The sequence below is a fragment of the Stenella coeruleoalba genome, assembly GCF_951394435.1.
Source record: "Stenella coeruleoalba genome assembly, chromosome: 2".
Taxonomy (NCBI): Eukaryota; Metazoa; Chordata; class Mammalia; order Artiodactyla; family Delphinidae; genus Stenella; species Stenella coeruleoalba.
In genome coordinates this window covers 30,667,299-30,681,850 of record NC_137147.1, presented here as the reverse complement: position 1 = coordinate 30,681,850, position 14,552 = coordinate 30,667,299, and the positions used below count along the sequence as shown (strand labels likewise).

The following is a 14,552-nucleotide window of genomic DNA, read 5'->3' as shown; positions in this document are numbered from 1 at the left end:
AATTGCTCTGAATGTATACAAAGCTATTTTCACCCACTAACTACTTAAACATGTAATTACATATCATTTTTCTTTAATATTACAATCAAAATTTGAGTACAGTCTGTTTACCATTTAGAAACAGAAGAGTGTTCTGAGTCACTGTTTTTAAGCAGTTGCGATGGTATCTGACAGTATACATGATGCTTTTACTTCCTGTCATCCTGATCCCATTAGTACCGAGGGTTGCCAGCATAATTTTGAGTCATGGCAAAGAGTGCAGGGATTCATCTGCATTTTCTGATTGGTTGAAGTTGTGATTTCTTTTTTAAATTGGAAATTAAACAAGTTCATTTGTAAATCAGCTAAATAATTTACATGTGAGGTGTTTGGTGCCTGAATCATGGCACTGAATTAGTCAGAACCTCTTGCTTTTAAGATTCTGTGATCTGTTCTGAGAATGGGGCCTTGCATTGCCTAGCATGCAGAGGCAATTTTGGGCACAATAGTTCTGTTTCAGTGTTGAAGAAATGTTCAACAACAAAACAGATCCTAATTGAAATAAGATTAAAATGTATATTATGCTTCCATTGGCAATAACAATTCTGATTATGAACAGATGCCTAATACACACTAGTAAATTCTTAGGAAACAGACAGTGACAACTGAATTACAACTTTATCCCCTGCCTGGCTGCTTTCAAATTCCTTTTGACATTGCATTTAAAACTTACTCATTTTACAAAGCACTAAAATTTGAGGGAAATGCCAGAATAAAAAATATATATATATATATATATTTTTTTTTTTTGGTTTTGCTTGTTAGTAGTAATAGAACCAATAGACAGCATAGAATTTTTAAACTGATAAAACACAAATCCGTATGTCAGTTAACTGTCTTTACTTAAAAACACATTCAGTGTTTTGGCAGTGATATTTCTTTTCCTTTGAAGCAAATGGCAAATAATTTCCATGCTATTTCCCTATTTGGAAGAAAATCATTTTAGAAGTTTTTCATTTTCTAATTTAAAAATCTGACGGTAAGCTTTTTACTGATTGTTTTTGTTTTCCTCCTACAGCTTTGGGAACTCCTTTACAAATTGCAGTTTGTATACACTTACATTGCTCCATGGCAAATTACATGGGGTTCTGCTTTCCATGCTTTCGCTCAGCCCTTTGCAGTGCCCCGTATCCTTCTAATAAAAGTTGATAAGAAAGGGCAGTCATATCCTTGATGAGAATGTTGGTTTGTAGGCATAACCTTTCACAGGCATAGAATATAGGTTACCATGTGATAAATTATCAAAAATTCACAGTCTTTTGAGCCCACACCTATACCAATTTTGATTGTTTAATTTGTATTAACTTCTGTGGCCCACAGATCATCTGAACATGAGAAAAGTATTAAGGTTTTATAATTAAGTAATGCTGATTAAAAATTTCATGTTTATATATGTGAGTATTAAAGTCCAGGAATTTTCAATATATACAAAATGTGTTTAGAAATATTTATAAATGAATGAGCATTCAAAACATTTTCCATATTGACATGATTGTAATTAAGCTTACGTTCAAAATTTTCTATTCTCATCCTTTCTTAAAGGTACTTTCTAAGTAAACATAAAGGTTAGTGACCTTGTAGATGTTGATATGCAGACTTTTGTATCTTTAAATTTTAGTTTTTATCTTCTGGAAAATTAAAACCATCTCTACCCAAGAGTGATACATGGAATTTTACCAGACACATGTTAGCAAATATTTATTTGGGTCCCTGCAGAGCATCATGCCAGGCTGTACTTTACTGGCTGTGTCTTTCTGCTTCTACCCCTTATACTGTCCAGTGACACCTTCTTCTGTATTCCTCTGATGAACCTCATTTTTCTAATTGCTGTAATTGCAATGTGTTTGTGAGGGGTGTGTGTGTGTGTGTGTGTGTGTGTGTGTGTGTGTGTGTGTGCGCCGTGCGCGCAGGTGCGTGAACGTGCGTGCACAATCAGATGAATGTTAAGGTCCTTAACCAGTTTTCCCATAGATTCAGCCATGTTGTTTGTTCAGGCTGCCGTATCAGCCTTCTTTTCTACTCCACTGAACCCCTTCCTGGGAAGTGCAATATTCATCACTTCATATGTTCGACCTGTGAAATTCTGGGAGAGAGACTATAAGTGAGTAAAGAACAACACTTGAAAGCCAGTTTTTATCTTTTTTACTAGGAAAAACTATTGACAGCATTGTTATAAATTATTCATGGTTAACATTTTTTCTATTGAAATATTTAAAATTTTATATTCTTAAAGTTTCAAAATTATATAAAATTGGAAGAGTCAGAGGATACTCTATTTTCTCTACCTTTTTTTCTATTTATAAGATTTTTAAAACATAGTGCTAGTTAAATATATTCATTTTTCTGTCTTTTTTCTTTTAATGTTATTTCTTAGAATTGTTCCACATTAATAATACTTTGAAACTTTATGCTATACACTGTTACATCATTGTAACAGTCATAAGTAGTTATCTCACAGTTTTCTAAGAAGTAGCTATTTTTAGAGCTAAACTTTTTATAGGTTATTTGTAGTTTTTCATGAGGATAGGTTTTTAAATAACCATCTTTGTACATAAAGTATTTTCTTCATTTAAGCTTAATTCCTTAGGTTAGCTGTTTAATATGATGCCTAGTAACTATCCTTGTATGTAATCTCCAAATTTTTTTCTAATTTAAGAAAATATCTAAAGGGGAATTACTGAATCATGGAGCCTAAACATTTTAAAGGCTTATAAATGTATTAACATGTTGATTCAGAAAGAGCTTGTACTAATTTATAATTCTACTGGCCAGCTCCACGACTGCCTTTCTCTCTACACGTTCACACGTAGGTACATATAATAGGTGAAAATGGTAATCTTTAACAATGAGCTGGCTTATGGATGTGAAACTTTTGCTCTGGTCTTTTACCTAAAATCACACATAGTATTTCTCTTTTTGGTGAATTTTAGTGTTATTTATACCCTTTTTTTCTTCTGGACCAACTTAAACTTAGTCCAGAATAACATCTTTTTTTTTTTTGCGGTACGCGGGCCTCTCACTGTTGTGGCCTTTCCCGTTGCGGAGCACAGGCTCCGGACGCGCAGGCTCAGCGGCCATGGCTCACAAGCCCAGCCTCTCTGCGGCATGTTGGATCTTCTCGGACCGGGGCACGAACCCGTGTCCCCTGCATTGGCAGGTAGACTCTCAACCACTGTGCCACCAGGGAAGCCCCAGAATAACATCTTTGTCAGCAGTTCTTAAACTTTTTGATCTCAGAACCCCTTTACATACAATCTTAAAAATTATTGACGTCTCCAAAGAGATTTTGTTGATAGGGGTTTTATCTACTACATAGTTATTTACTATAATAAATACTGTACAATATTTATTGTATTATAAGTCAAAACTCATTTTATATTATAAATGAATTAATATAAAAATAACAACAATAAGCCTATTACATGTTAATATAAATAACATTTTTCTAATGAAGAATAACTGTATTTACCATTCCACCAAAAAAAATCCGAAGAATGTCATTGTTTTTATAGTTTTGTAAATCTCTTTCATGTCTGACTTAATAAAAGACAGCTGAATTCTCTTATCTGCTTCTGCATTCAGTCTCTTGTTGCATTGTGTTGTTCTGGTTGAAGTATATAAAGTAAATCTGGCCTCACACAGACATACAGTTTGAAAAGAAAGAAGTATTTTAATAGCCTTTTTAGACAATTGTGGATATTCTTGGATCCTTCGACAAATGGTAGTTTCTTAAAGGTTAGTGGCAATGTGGAATCTAAAGCCATATCAGTGAATTTTTGACTGTATTACATCAGAATTCACTGATATGTCTTATAGTTTGAATGGGTCTTTTACCCATGCATACACTTATATTGATACATCTTTATCTACTGTTTGGAAAATACCTGCTCAGTGAGTAATGTAGATCTTCCAAATTTTGACCCATTTCACGGTACAATATTAAAAAATATATGTATTCATATCACCGCCAATCTCAAAAAAGTGTTGAAGTATTGGGAAGCTATCAAGCGCATGGTGGTAGATGCAAGTTTTCTGAAATTCTAATTTTTGCTTGAAAACTTGAATTTTTATTATTGGCAACAGGTATCTTTATCAGTTATTTTTCTTGAAATGTCAGACTTACTTTCTTCACTTGAGAAGTGTCTGTCAAATACTCAAGTCTGAATAGTCATAGTTTATTCAAGTGAAAATGGTGTTCCATGGGAAAAAAAGCAGCTACTGCTACTTACAGTTCAAGCAGTTGCACAAATGCTTTCCCTCCAGTTAATCGTCCTGCTTCAGAATGCAGCAGAAGGGCTTTATGTGTATTTTGCCACACACAATATTAAAAAGACCTGTACTGAGGGGCTGCATTTTAACAAAAGTATTATTTTTATTGCTTCGTTAAGGACATTTTTAAGGGAAACTTGAATTTTTATTTATTGTTTTTTCTTGTGCGTGGGTAGCAGTGAAAAATAGTACAGTTTGGTGCCACTGCCTTGATTGATGTTAAAGCACCGGCAGTCTTACCCACCGTTGCTTTTGCACCGTCAGTGCAGTTGTCAACACAGTGAAAAAAAGCGAATAACAGTTCAGTACTATTATGAAAATAGTTTTGATTTGGAAAACTCCCTGCAAGATCTGAAGTGTCTTGCTTCAGGTTCTGTGGACCACATTTTGGGAACCACTGTTCTAAAGAACACTGTACCTCTGGACATTAATAACCTTCCCCTTATAAGGAATGTTTCATGCACTGTATATTTTTAGGAACTGTATACAGTATGCCTTTTTTCATCCTGATCAAAAATTTTTTTACATTAAACTCAGTGTCTTTCTATACACCGTTCGGTGAAACATCAGTTAAGAAAAAACTTGTCTTTATGTATAATGGAGGTGGAAGAGTAAAAAATAAATCCTTACCCCTAAAATTGTTCTATCAAAGAGCTTTATTAATATGTTATGCGTAGATTTTTCTCATTTTTATAAAGCGATAATATTTATTTCATCTTTATTGTATAGTTTTCTCCCTTTTAATTGTTAGACTTTTTTAATATAAAAAAGCTTACTAAAGATGTTTCATTTTGCCTTTTTTAGCACAAAACGAGTGGATCATTCAAATACCAGATTGGCTTCCCAGCTTGATAGAAATCCAGGTAATAGCCCTATTTGTGAGTAAAGAAGCATGTCTAAGGAATTCGTTATATACGTAGTTCACTCCCGACTTATTGGGAATCCTCTATGGAATCCAAAGGGCATTTCTGAAAAACTAAATATCCTTCGCTTTATTTTGTTTTACTTTAGCAAAGTATATGTGAATTAGAATATCTAAAATTTATACACCCATCTTTTATAAAATGCATTTTAAGAATGCTGATAAGAATAAAAAATTCCATTGAAAGATTGTTCTTACATAGGTTAAAAAAGTAGAGCACAGTGAAAGTAAAACTGATGAGGTGTATTGAAGAGTATGCAGTCTGAACTTACTATGTTTGCTTCCCTGCTTCGCCAAATGGTTAGATAAGTGTTAATTTCATTAAGTTTATTACATACGGAGATGTCATCTAGAGGAGCCAAATAGCCACTCAAGATAAGGCTTCAGTGGGTGACATTTTGGTGGTGTTACCATTATCTAAAGTTTGGTTCTTAGTTTTGTCCTTTGGGAAACATCTTTTTGTCGGCCCACCTATTAGTAATCTGGCACAGAGAGGGTGAATCTCACTGCCCCACCCATAAAAGATTAATGTATCAACCAGAATATCAGTGTATTAATTTACTAAAGAAATATGACTCCCGATACACTGGAAGATTTGTATTCATTTAACTCGCAGATTACTTCAAATGCTCTGCTTGAGAAACTAAATTATAGTAATCAGATTGATTCATAATTATAAATTTGATTAAGGAGGACTAGTTATTTGATATTAATGACTGTCATTATCATGTTCTGGTAGATATAACAGCCATCTCAGCTCTGGCATGTCCTCGTAGGGGGCTTGGAATTATGCTGCTGAAGATGCCTATCACAAAGACCATGTCCTGAATTAACATGCACACTTCTGTAATGGGCAGACAGCATTAGCTACAACTGTTTTATTGAAGCTTGAGCCTAGGGTTTCCCTTTTATTTTATTGTTTAGTTAGGCTGAGTTTAAAGTAATTATTAAGTTTAGTATGTTTTGCCATTCTTCAATTCTGTGCTTTGGGCACCCATTTACAGATTATTGCTTTGGATGGGTTACTTCTAAAGATGGTTTTCTAATTTATTGGGTGATGTTTTATCCTAATTTTTTTTCTTAAAGGATGACTAAAATTTGTAGGTGGTTCTTTACTGCTGTTTCTGTGTATACAGTTTATTTCTGTTTAGCTAATATTAGGCATCTCAGTATACGGAGTTTTTTTGACCAACTTCTCTTTGTTTTGGACTATCTCATTTGTTCAAATCTTGTATTACTTAACCCACTTCCTTTACCAGTATGTCTTTTTGTTCTAGTTTTGAATTTCTTTTATCTTTTTCATTTCTCTTGCATGGTTTTAATTATAAGGCATAGTTAATTGAACAGTGATAGAAAATTTTGATCATGGACTGTTAAAGAGGTAGAAAAGACCTTAGATTTCACCTAATCCAATTCCCACATTTTATGGATGGGGACCAGAGACTCAGAGAGGTTACGTTACGTCTAACTCATTTGAAAATTTTTTTCCCATTATCCCATATTTCATTTTTATATAGAAATTCTAAGGGTATCTGTATTATAAGGGTACAGGGTACCCTTGTAAGGGTATATTATCTTCCTTGTCAAAGAACTATAGATACAACCCTAACTGGAAATTAGTTTTAATACTTTTAACAATCTTGTTTGTTGTTATAAAGGGCACTTAAGGTAAAGTTAACATTTTTTTAATCCCTTCTTATAGGATCAGATGACAACAATCTGAATTCCATCTTTTATGAACATTTAACCAGATCCCTGCAACACAGTCTTTGTGGTGATTTGCACCTAGGACGGTGGGGAAACTACAGTACAGGGGACTGTTTCATTCTTGCCTCTGACTACCTCAATGCGTTAGTACACCTTATAGAGATAGGCAATGGGCTGGTCACCTTCCAGCTGCGGGGACTTGAATTCAGAGGTAAGACATTCACCTTTCATTTCTATAACGTACTCCTGTGACATCTAAGTTTGATGTGTCTACATCTCAAATCAAAAGTTATGAAAGTAGGTCCTTAGTATTTGGAATTCTGGAATGAGAAAAGCTGCTAAAGAGTAGTTATTAGTTTTTTTCCAAATTTCACATTCAGAGAAGAATCATTTTTGCAGTATGCTCTGTATGTAAAGGTAGTATCAATAGTGTATAACAGACTTGTTTTTTCCTGGTAAGAGTGAATTTCTGTTGTTCTGTGCTTGCCCTCTTGCTAGTCTTTTATTGTGATCAGCTGCACATGCTCGTTAGATGCCTGGCAGCATAGAATGCTGTGAGGCAGAGATTAGCTAACCAAGTTACTTTCATATAACTGCCATGCCTTTGTCCTCAACAATTTTTTTAAATTGAGGTGAAATTCACATAACATCAAATTAACAATTTTAAAGTGAACAAATTAGTGGCATTTAGTACATTCACGATCTTGTGCAACCACCACCTCTGTCTAGTTCCAAAGCATTTTCATCACCCCAAATAAAACCTCACACCCATTAAGCAGTTACTCCCTATTCCCCCACCAGCCTTCAACAATTTTGTATACTGACAAATGAAGCTGTTTCTACACAGAAAATCATGCATTCAGAAACATACCAGCTTGATGTTATCCACTTCTGTAAGTTGAATGTCTTGTAAGCAGGAATAGAAACTTGTCTTATAGGAATTGAAGGAGTCCTATTAATGCATGTGTTTCCAATCTAGGCAACTTTTGGACTTGAGAGTTTTTAGAGAAAGCATCCAAGCAGTGTTTTGGTCTATTCTAAGAAGTACCTTAGGTGTTTTTAACCTGAAATAGGAAATAAGAAAGCATTTGTCTAAATAGAGGATCAAATTAGACCTGTACCCTATAGCTTTATTTTTACCCTGGTGTTGAATCAGAAAGTTTGCACCTTTGTTACATAATATCTTTGTTAATGGAGCAAGTGCTTTTCTAAAGTTACTCCATTCATTGGAAATAAGATTTTACTTGTGTAAAACTCAAGGTAGTAAATGTTAATGTTTGCTATTTATTTGTAATTTATTTGTAACCCATTTGCTCTCTCTTCTTTACAATCTCCTATTCTTGTCTTATGGTTTGTTTCTGACTCTCTGTCAGAAGCCCAGGACCTTAATTCCATCTCTTCTAGGGTCTTAACCCAGTGCTGTTCAAATTTAATCCATCTGTCCTCATCCAAAAGCCAGCACCCCCTTACCACTACACATACCACTGCTATAACTTCACCTTCTTTTTAAATTGTTGGCACCTGAAGATTTCATCTTTGCTTTTTGATTTTAATTTAACTTTCTTTTTTAACAGGTATTTGTGGGGAGGTTATTTTATCCAGAATTTCTATGTGTGAATTGGAAGGGGGTCCTTCTTATCTGCTCATTTCACCGTATTGATCAGAAATTGTCCAAATCAAAAATGGATCCAAATTTTCACTCTCCCCACTTTACTCTCTGGTACCAAATAGATTCAAGTAAAATTTTGGATAAATCCTTTGCCATCCAAACTCTCACTCTTTGTCAAACAAAACTCAAATCAATTTGAGAACACAGTACCCCCTTACTTTCTGAACTCATGCTGAATTTCAATAGCAGGCCGTACCTGTAATTCTTCATTCAGCCATCGTGATTTTTTTTTTTAAAGGCAAATTCAGTTATGTCCTTTCCATTCCATGCTTTAAATTTTCAGTGGCTTTCCATTGCATTTAAAATAGAATTCAAATTCCTTAACACATCCTGTGGACAGCTGTGAGATCTGGCCTCTGTCAGTTTCTCCACCTTACTTTGTAGCACCCTCCTCGTCCACTGTAGCCACACTGGCCTTCCTTCAGTGTCCTAGCTGTGCTAAATTCTTTACTAAGGCCTCCTTATCGCCCTTCCCTTTGCCCAGAAAGTACCAAACGTCTCCCCTCTTCCTGCCAATCTTCCACCTCTAATTCCTTAATTATCTTTAAGAATTAGCTTAACTGTCACTTTCTCAGAGAAGCTTTAGTCTCTAACCACCTGTCCCACATGATTATCTCTCATATTACCCTGTTTTTACCTCCTTAGCACTTAGCAGAGTTCTAATTTTATATTTATTTATTTGTTTAAAGTTTATTTCTTCTCTAGCCCAGGGGTTGGCAGACATTTTCTGTGAAGAGCCAAGATAGTTAACAGTGCAGGCTTTTGGAGCCATACACATTCTCTGTTGCATGTTCTTCTTTGATTTTTCTTTTAAACAACCCTTTAAAAATATCAAAACCACTCTTAGCTTGGATTTGGCCCAGGGCTGTATTTTGTAAACCTTTGCTGTAGATTATAAACTCCTCAAGGGCAGGAGTCCTGTCTGCTTCACTTATTGTATATCCAGGACCTATCACAGCAGCTAGCATATGATAAAGATCATTTTGTAGACTGTTTAAGTAATCTAAGTAACAGTCTTTTCTCCTTCCTCTTCATTGCAGAACTTTGATGAGGAATGATTATATTCTTGCTCAAATGCTGTTGTGATCTTTGGTTAATTTCTTTCCTTCACAGTGGTAGTCCCTGTTCCATCTACCGCCTGCTCCTCAAAATATTAATTAAGAGTGTTGTCAGGCAGTATTTTGCCAGGCAGATATTTGGATCTGCTGAGCATTTTGATGTGTTTTCTGATGTATACTCCATTAAGCCAATTTAATTCCTTTGATTTTATTGTCTCTCATAGTGGATGCTAAGTTTTAAGTGACATTTAACTAAAATTTCTTGATCAGTTTTTTATAGATCTTGGTTAAATACCTTCATAGTTTTCATTTCCATTTTCATTTTACTGATATTCTCAAGATTCTTTTCCATGTAAATTTTATGTCAGATATTTGAGTTATCAATCATGTTTTTTGTCTATCAGAATTTCCTGGTTACAGCTTCTACCAAGTTTGTAAATGTTACTTCTATATATTTTTAAATGTTACTTCTACCAAGTGTGGTTTTTCAGGTCAAACTTTATAGGTCAAACATTTTTATTCTGTTTGGATTCCTTTCAGTTTTTACTCAAGTTAATTTTAACGTGTCTGGTTTTCATAATTGTTAGTTTTATTAATTTTTACCAGTTATATTCACTATGAAGTGACTGAAGGATCTAGCTAATCCAGGAAACAATTAGTAATGGTTTCTCTAGAATCCCTTTCCAAATCTCAAAATTCTTTTTTCGGTTATTAATATTCCTGTGCTTATTGTTGACTTCATTTTCTAAGCAAAATGTATTACTGGGTATGTTGGGGTAGAAAATATTCCTGGGGTTTGTATGTCAGAGTGAAAACACCCCACATTAATTCAGTTATTCTGTTTGTTCTGCTCCTGTGAACAAGGACCTCATTCTGTCTCTTGTGAGAAAATGTCAAACCTCTGAATTCACTCCTGCCTGTTCTCTTCTCTGTATACTACTACCAGAGTCATCTGCACAAAATACAGCTCTCGTTATGTTATTTCCTTTACTTTAAAAACCTTTGACAGACTTTGCAGAAGGATGACAAAATGAATAAAATAAAGTAAAAACATAATAAAACCTAAGGAATAGACCCAACTTCATGCCACAGTTTAAAAAACCCAGCCTCAGATAGTTTCTTCTAGAAATTGAATAATTCTTCTGCCCTCTCTAATCTATTCTAGCAAATGGATAAGGAAGGAAAATATCTCAAGGCTCTCTTGTACAAAACCAATGTAATACTGATGTAAAAATATGACTGAACTGGCTAAAAAAGTAACTATAGTTTAATTCGTTTATGACTATAGATACAAAAATCCTCGGAGCCCAGAGTAAGGAGGAACCAGCAGTACTTTTTTTTTTTTTAGTACTTTTATTTTTAAGTATCCCTCACCAATTCAGCCGTTTTTCATTCTTTAAATTAATTATTAAAAGCAAATTGGTTAAATTTCATTTTCATTATTGGTTTCAAAAGTACTTTATAAAATTACATAACATCCTTATTCTGGAAAAAGTGTATATGTGTATCTGTAGTCAGTATCGTATGTAATGGTCAGCCACAGCATGCATTCCTGTTTATGTCAAGTTCAAGACAAAGTTTTTTCACCACTATGTAACACTATTTTGGAAGGGCTCGTCAACATAATTAAACAAGAAATGAAATAATAAAATTGTTGAAGGCTCTAGAGTTCTCGACAGTACAGCTCATTAGCTTGGCCAAGCTTACCTCTCAGTCTTATCGTTCATCATACCACCATCACCACCACCACCACCATCACCAACAGGGGCTAAATTTCATGGCATTTTTTTCTCTCAAAGTGGTGTTTTAAATATGGATGTTGTATATATCCTCTTTAAAAGAAAAAAATTATTATGAAGTCCCACTTACTTTTATTATAATGTAACTTTAATATGTGCCTTTATAAAATTAGCCATAGTCACTCTATAGCCCTATAAGGAATTTACAAATTAAATGGAAGCAAGACCACAGGACGAAATAAAAATTAACATGAATGTGATGGATGGTATGTTGTTGGCATAGATGGCTGTGTATCTAATTCTGTATTTAATCTGATTTTCTATTTTTATTTCAATAACACTAACGCAGAGAATGCCTATTAGATAAGTATCATCTATAAAAGAATGTAATTTCCAAGAATTGTTTGCTAGTACAGAACAATCAGACCTGGTACCTAAGTGAAACTTAGCAGATAAGCCTTATCAGTAGATAAGCCTCAAGTGCCAATAATGTAATCTTATCCACTTATTGTTGGAATTGGCAACAGAGAAGAATTGTAATTATATATTTAATATTAAACTATAGTGAACCATTACAAGTTGTATAGCCAAGTAAGTAGGATGTGTGTATACTATTTCTGCTTGCAGCATGGACACAGTGCTGGTGAGAATACAGCCCAGATTCTTTTGAGTTCTGCATGTCTGTCTGTATCGTGTGCCCTGGGATGATTCAGTTTTCGTTCCACTCCTCCAGTTTTGAGTTAACTCAGACCTTCGTGAGACACACATTGACTCATTTGGTCTTCATTTGATATGAATGCAGTTGTAAACCCAAATTTGAAAAATTTGGGAATCAATGAATCAAAGTTCAGGTTGCTTTATTGCACAAATTCTCAGAACCTTGGATGTGCTAGTGCACGTTACGATTCTGCAGGCGATGAGTATATACTGCGCCTCTTTCCTGGAGCATGCTGCAGTTTGTTAATGGACAGTCTAAGGCAGATCGATCGCATCCTCTCAATTGCTATAAATAAAATGTCTTTTTTCTAAGTTTCTTATGTTTTTGAAGCATTCATTTTTCCACCTCATGTTTTTTTCACCTCATGTTTCTTTCCCCTTAGTCGTAAGTGCTTTCTCTCTCTCTCTAAGGTACTTACTGTCAACAACGGGAAGTGGAGGCCATTACTGAAGGTGTTGAGGAAGATGAAGGATTTTGCTGTTGTGAACCTGGCCATATTCCTCATGTGCTTTCGTTTAATGCTGCATTTAGCCAGCGCTGGCTAGCTTGGGAAGTGATAGTCACCAAGTATATTTTGGAGGGTTATAGCATCACTGACAATAGTGCTGCTTCTATGCTTCAAGTCTTTGATCTTCGGAAAGTACTCACCACTTACTATGTCAAGGTAAGGATATGTGCCTACTTAGATCTGGTATCAGAGGCTCTTGGAAAAGACACACGTATACGCACACGTGCGCACACACATGCACGTTTGTTTTTTTAACTTGTGCTTTGCTTCTAAGTAGTGATTTAAATTCTGTAGTATCCAGTACAGTCAGTAAATTATACTTGTGAAGGTCTTGCTATTTCCTTCTTTAGTGAAACTTACTACATTTGTTCATTAATATTAATAGCTATGGGCTTCCCTGGTGGCGCAGCGGTTGAGAGTCCGCCTGCCGATGCAGGGGACACGGGTTTGTGTCCCGGTCTGGGAGGATCCCACATGCCGCGGAGCGGCTGGGCCTGTGAGCCATGGTCGCTGAGCCTGTGCGTCCGGAGCCTGTGCTCCACAACAGGAGAGGCCACAACAGTCAGAAGCACGCGTACCGCAAAAAAAAAAAAAAAAAAAAAAAAAGAATATTAATAGCTACCATCTGTAGTGCATACCTTTCAGGCACTGCATTAAGGAATACACACATACACGCATGTATATATATGATATGTATATCTTACCTAATTCTCTAAAGGAATATTACGTCCGTGTTTTACATATAAACAAGTTAAGGATCAAAAGTTAACTTCGCCGAAGTCCTCTAACTAGCAAGTGGAGTTGGGGATTTAAAACACAGGCTTGTCTGATTCCTGAGTCCTTGCTATTAACCACTGCTTTGCACTGCTTTCAACAAACTGAATGAAAGTATTGCAAGATTTGGGAGGTCTCCAAAAACACCCTCACATTTGACACCAGTTGCAATTTCAGGGTTCCCAAGACCCTGTAACCACAATCAGGTTCAATAATTTGCTACAAGGACTCACAGAACTCAGCAAAGCCATTATACTCGTGGTTAGAATTTATTACAGTGGAAGGATACAGGTTAAAATCTGCCAAGGGAAGAGGCACATAGGGCAGGGTCTAGAGACACTAAGGCCTGAACTTCCAGTTGTCCTCTCCCAATGGAGTTGTGTAGACAATGTTTATTTCTCCCAGTAACGGTGTGAGAGAATACCTACAGAGCGTTGCCAGCCACGGAAGCTCGCCTGAGCCTCAGTGTACAGAGTTTGTCTTGACACACAGTCATTTAGACTTGTTTGACCATCCACATGGCCAGCCTTAGTCTCCAGATCCTCTAGAGCTCATGGTTCTAAGCCTCCAGGTAAATAAAGACTCTTATCAGGCAGGACAGTGCGTGGGATTAGAGGTTACCTCCCAGAACCCAGGTGCAAAGGCCAAACCTCTCTTTGGGCAAGATTAGTTCTTTACTGCACAGGTATTCTGTTTTTGCTAAAGATTTTACAGAAGTACAGCATGGTTATGACTGGGGGTTTACAGGCTAAGCCAACATTTTCAAGAGGAAAAACGTATGCTAAATCTTAATGATTCATGTGTTATTACCTCTATGTACCACCTTATTTGTGCTGATTGGGTTGAAGCCTGAGTCCTCTGTTGAATGTTTGGTGAAACCCAACCTCAGGAAGCTAAAGAAATCGACTTTGCAACTTTTTTTTTTTTTTTGTGGTACGGGGGCCTCTCACTGTTGTGGCCTCTCCCGTTGCGGAGCACAGGCTCCGGACGCACAGGCTCAGCAGCCATGGCTCACAGGCCTAGCCGCTCCGCGGCATGTGGGATCTTCCGGGACTGGGGCACGAACCCGTGTCCCCTGCATCGGCAGGCAGACTCTCAACCACTGCGCCACCAGGGAAGCCCTACAACATTTTTTAACATGTGTGCATT

The 14,552-nt window shown here is 36.0% G+C and overlaps 1 protein-coding gene across 7 annotated transcripts in view; it reads left to right on the top strand.

Moving 5' to 3' along the window:
* PCNX1 (pecanex 1) overlaps nt 1–14,552 on the top strand; it is a 171,938-nt gene that overhangs the window by 125,224 nt on the left and 32,162 nt on the right. For all 7 annotated transcript variants that reach the window (XR_013827110.1, XM_079913211.1, XM_079913210.1 and 4 more), the window contains 5 exons: nt 1,058–1,166; nt 2,011–2,140; nt 5,113–5,171; nt 6,933–7,148; nt 12,532–12,785. Coding sequence is in view for 6 of the 7 variants with exons in the window: in XM_079913211.1 (XP_079769337.1) it covers nt 1,058–1,166; nt 2,011–2,140; nt 5,113–5,171; nt 6,933–7,148; nt 12,532–12,785 (768 nt within the window). In the remaining variant the exon portion in view is untranslated. The remainder of the gene's footprint in view (nt 1–1,057; nt 1,167–2,010; nt 2,141–5,112; nt 5,172–6,932; nt 7,149–12,531; nt 12,786–14,552) is intronic.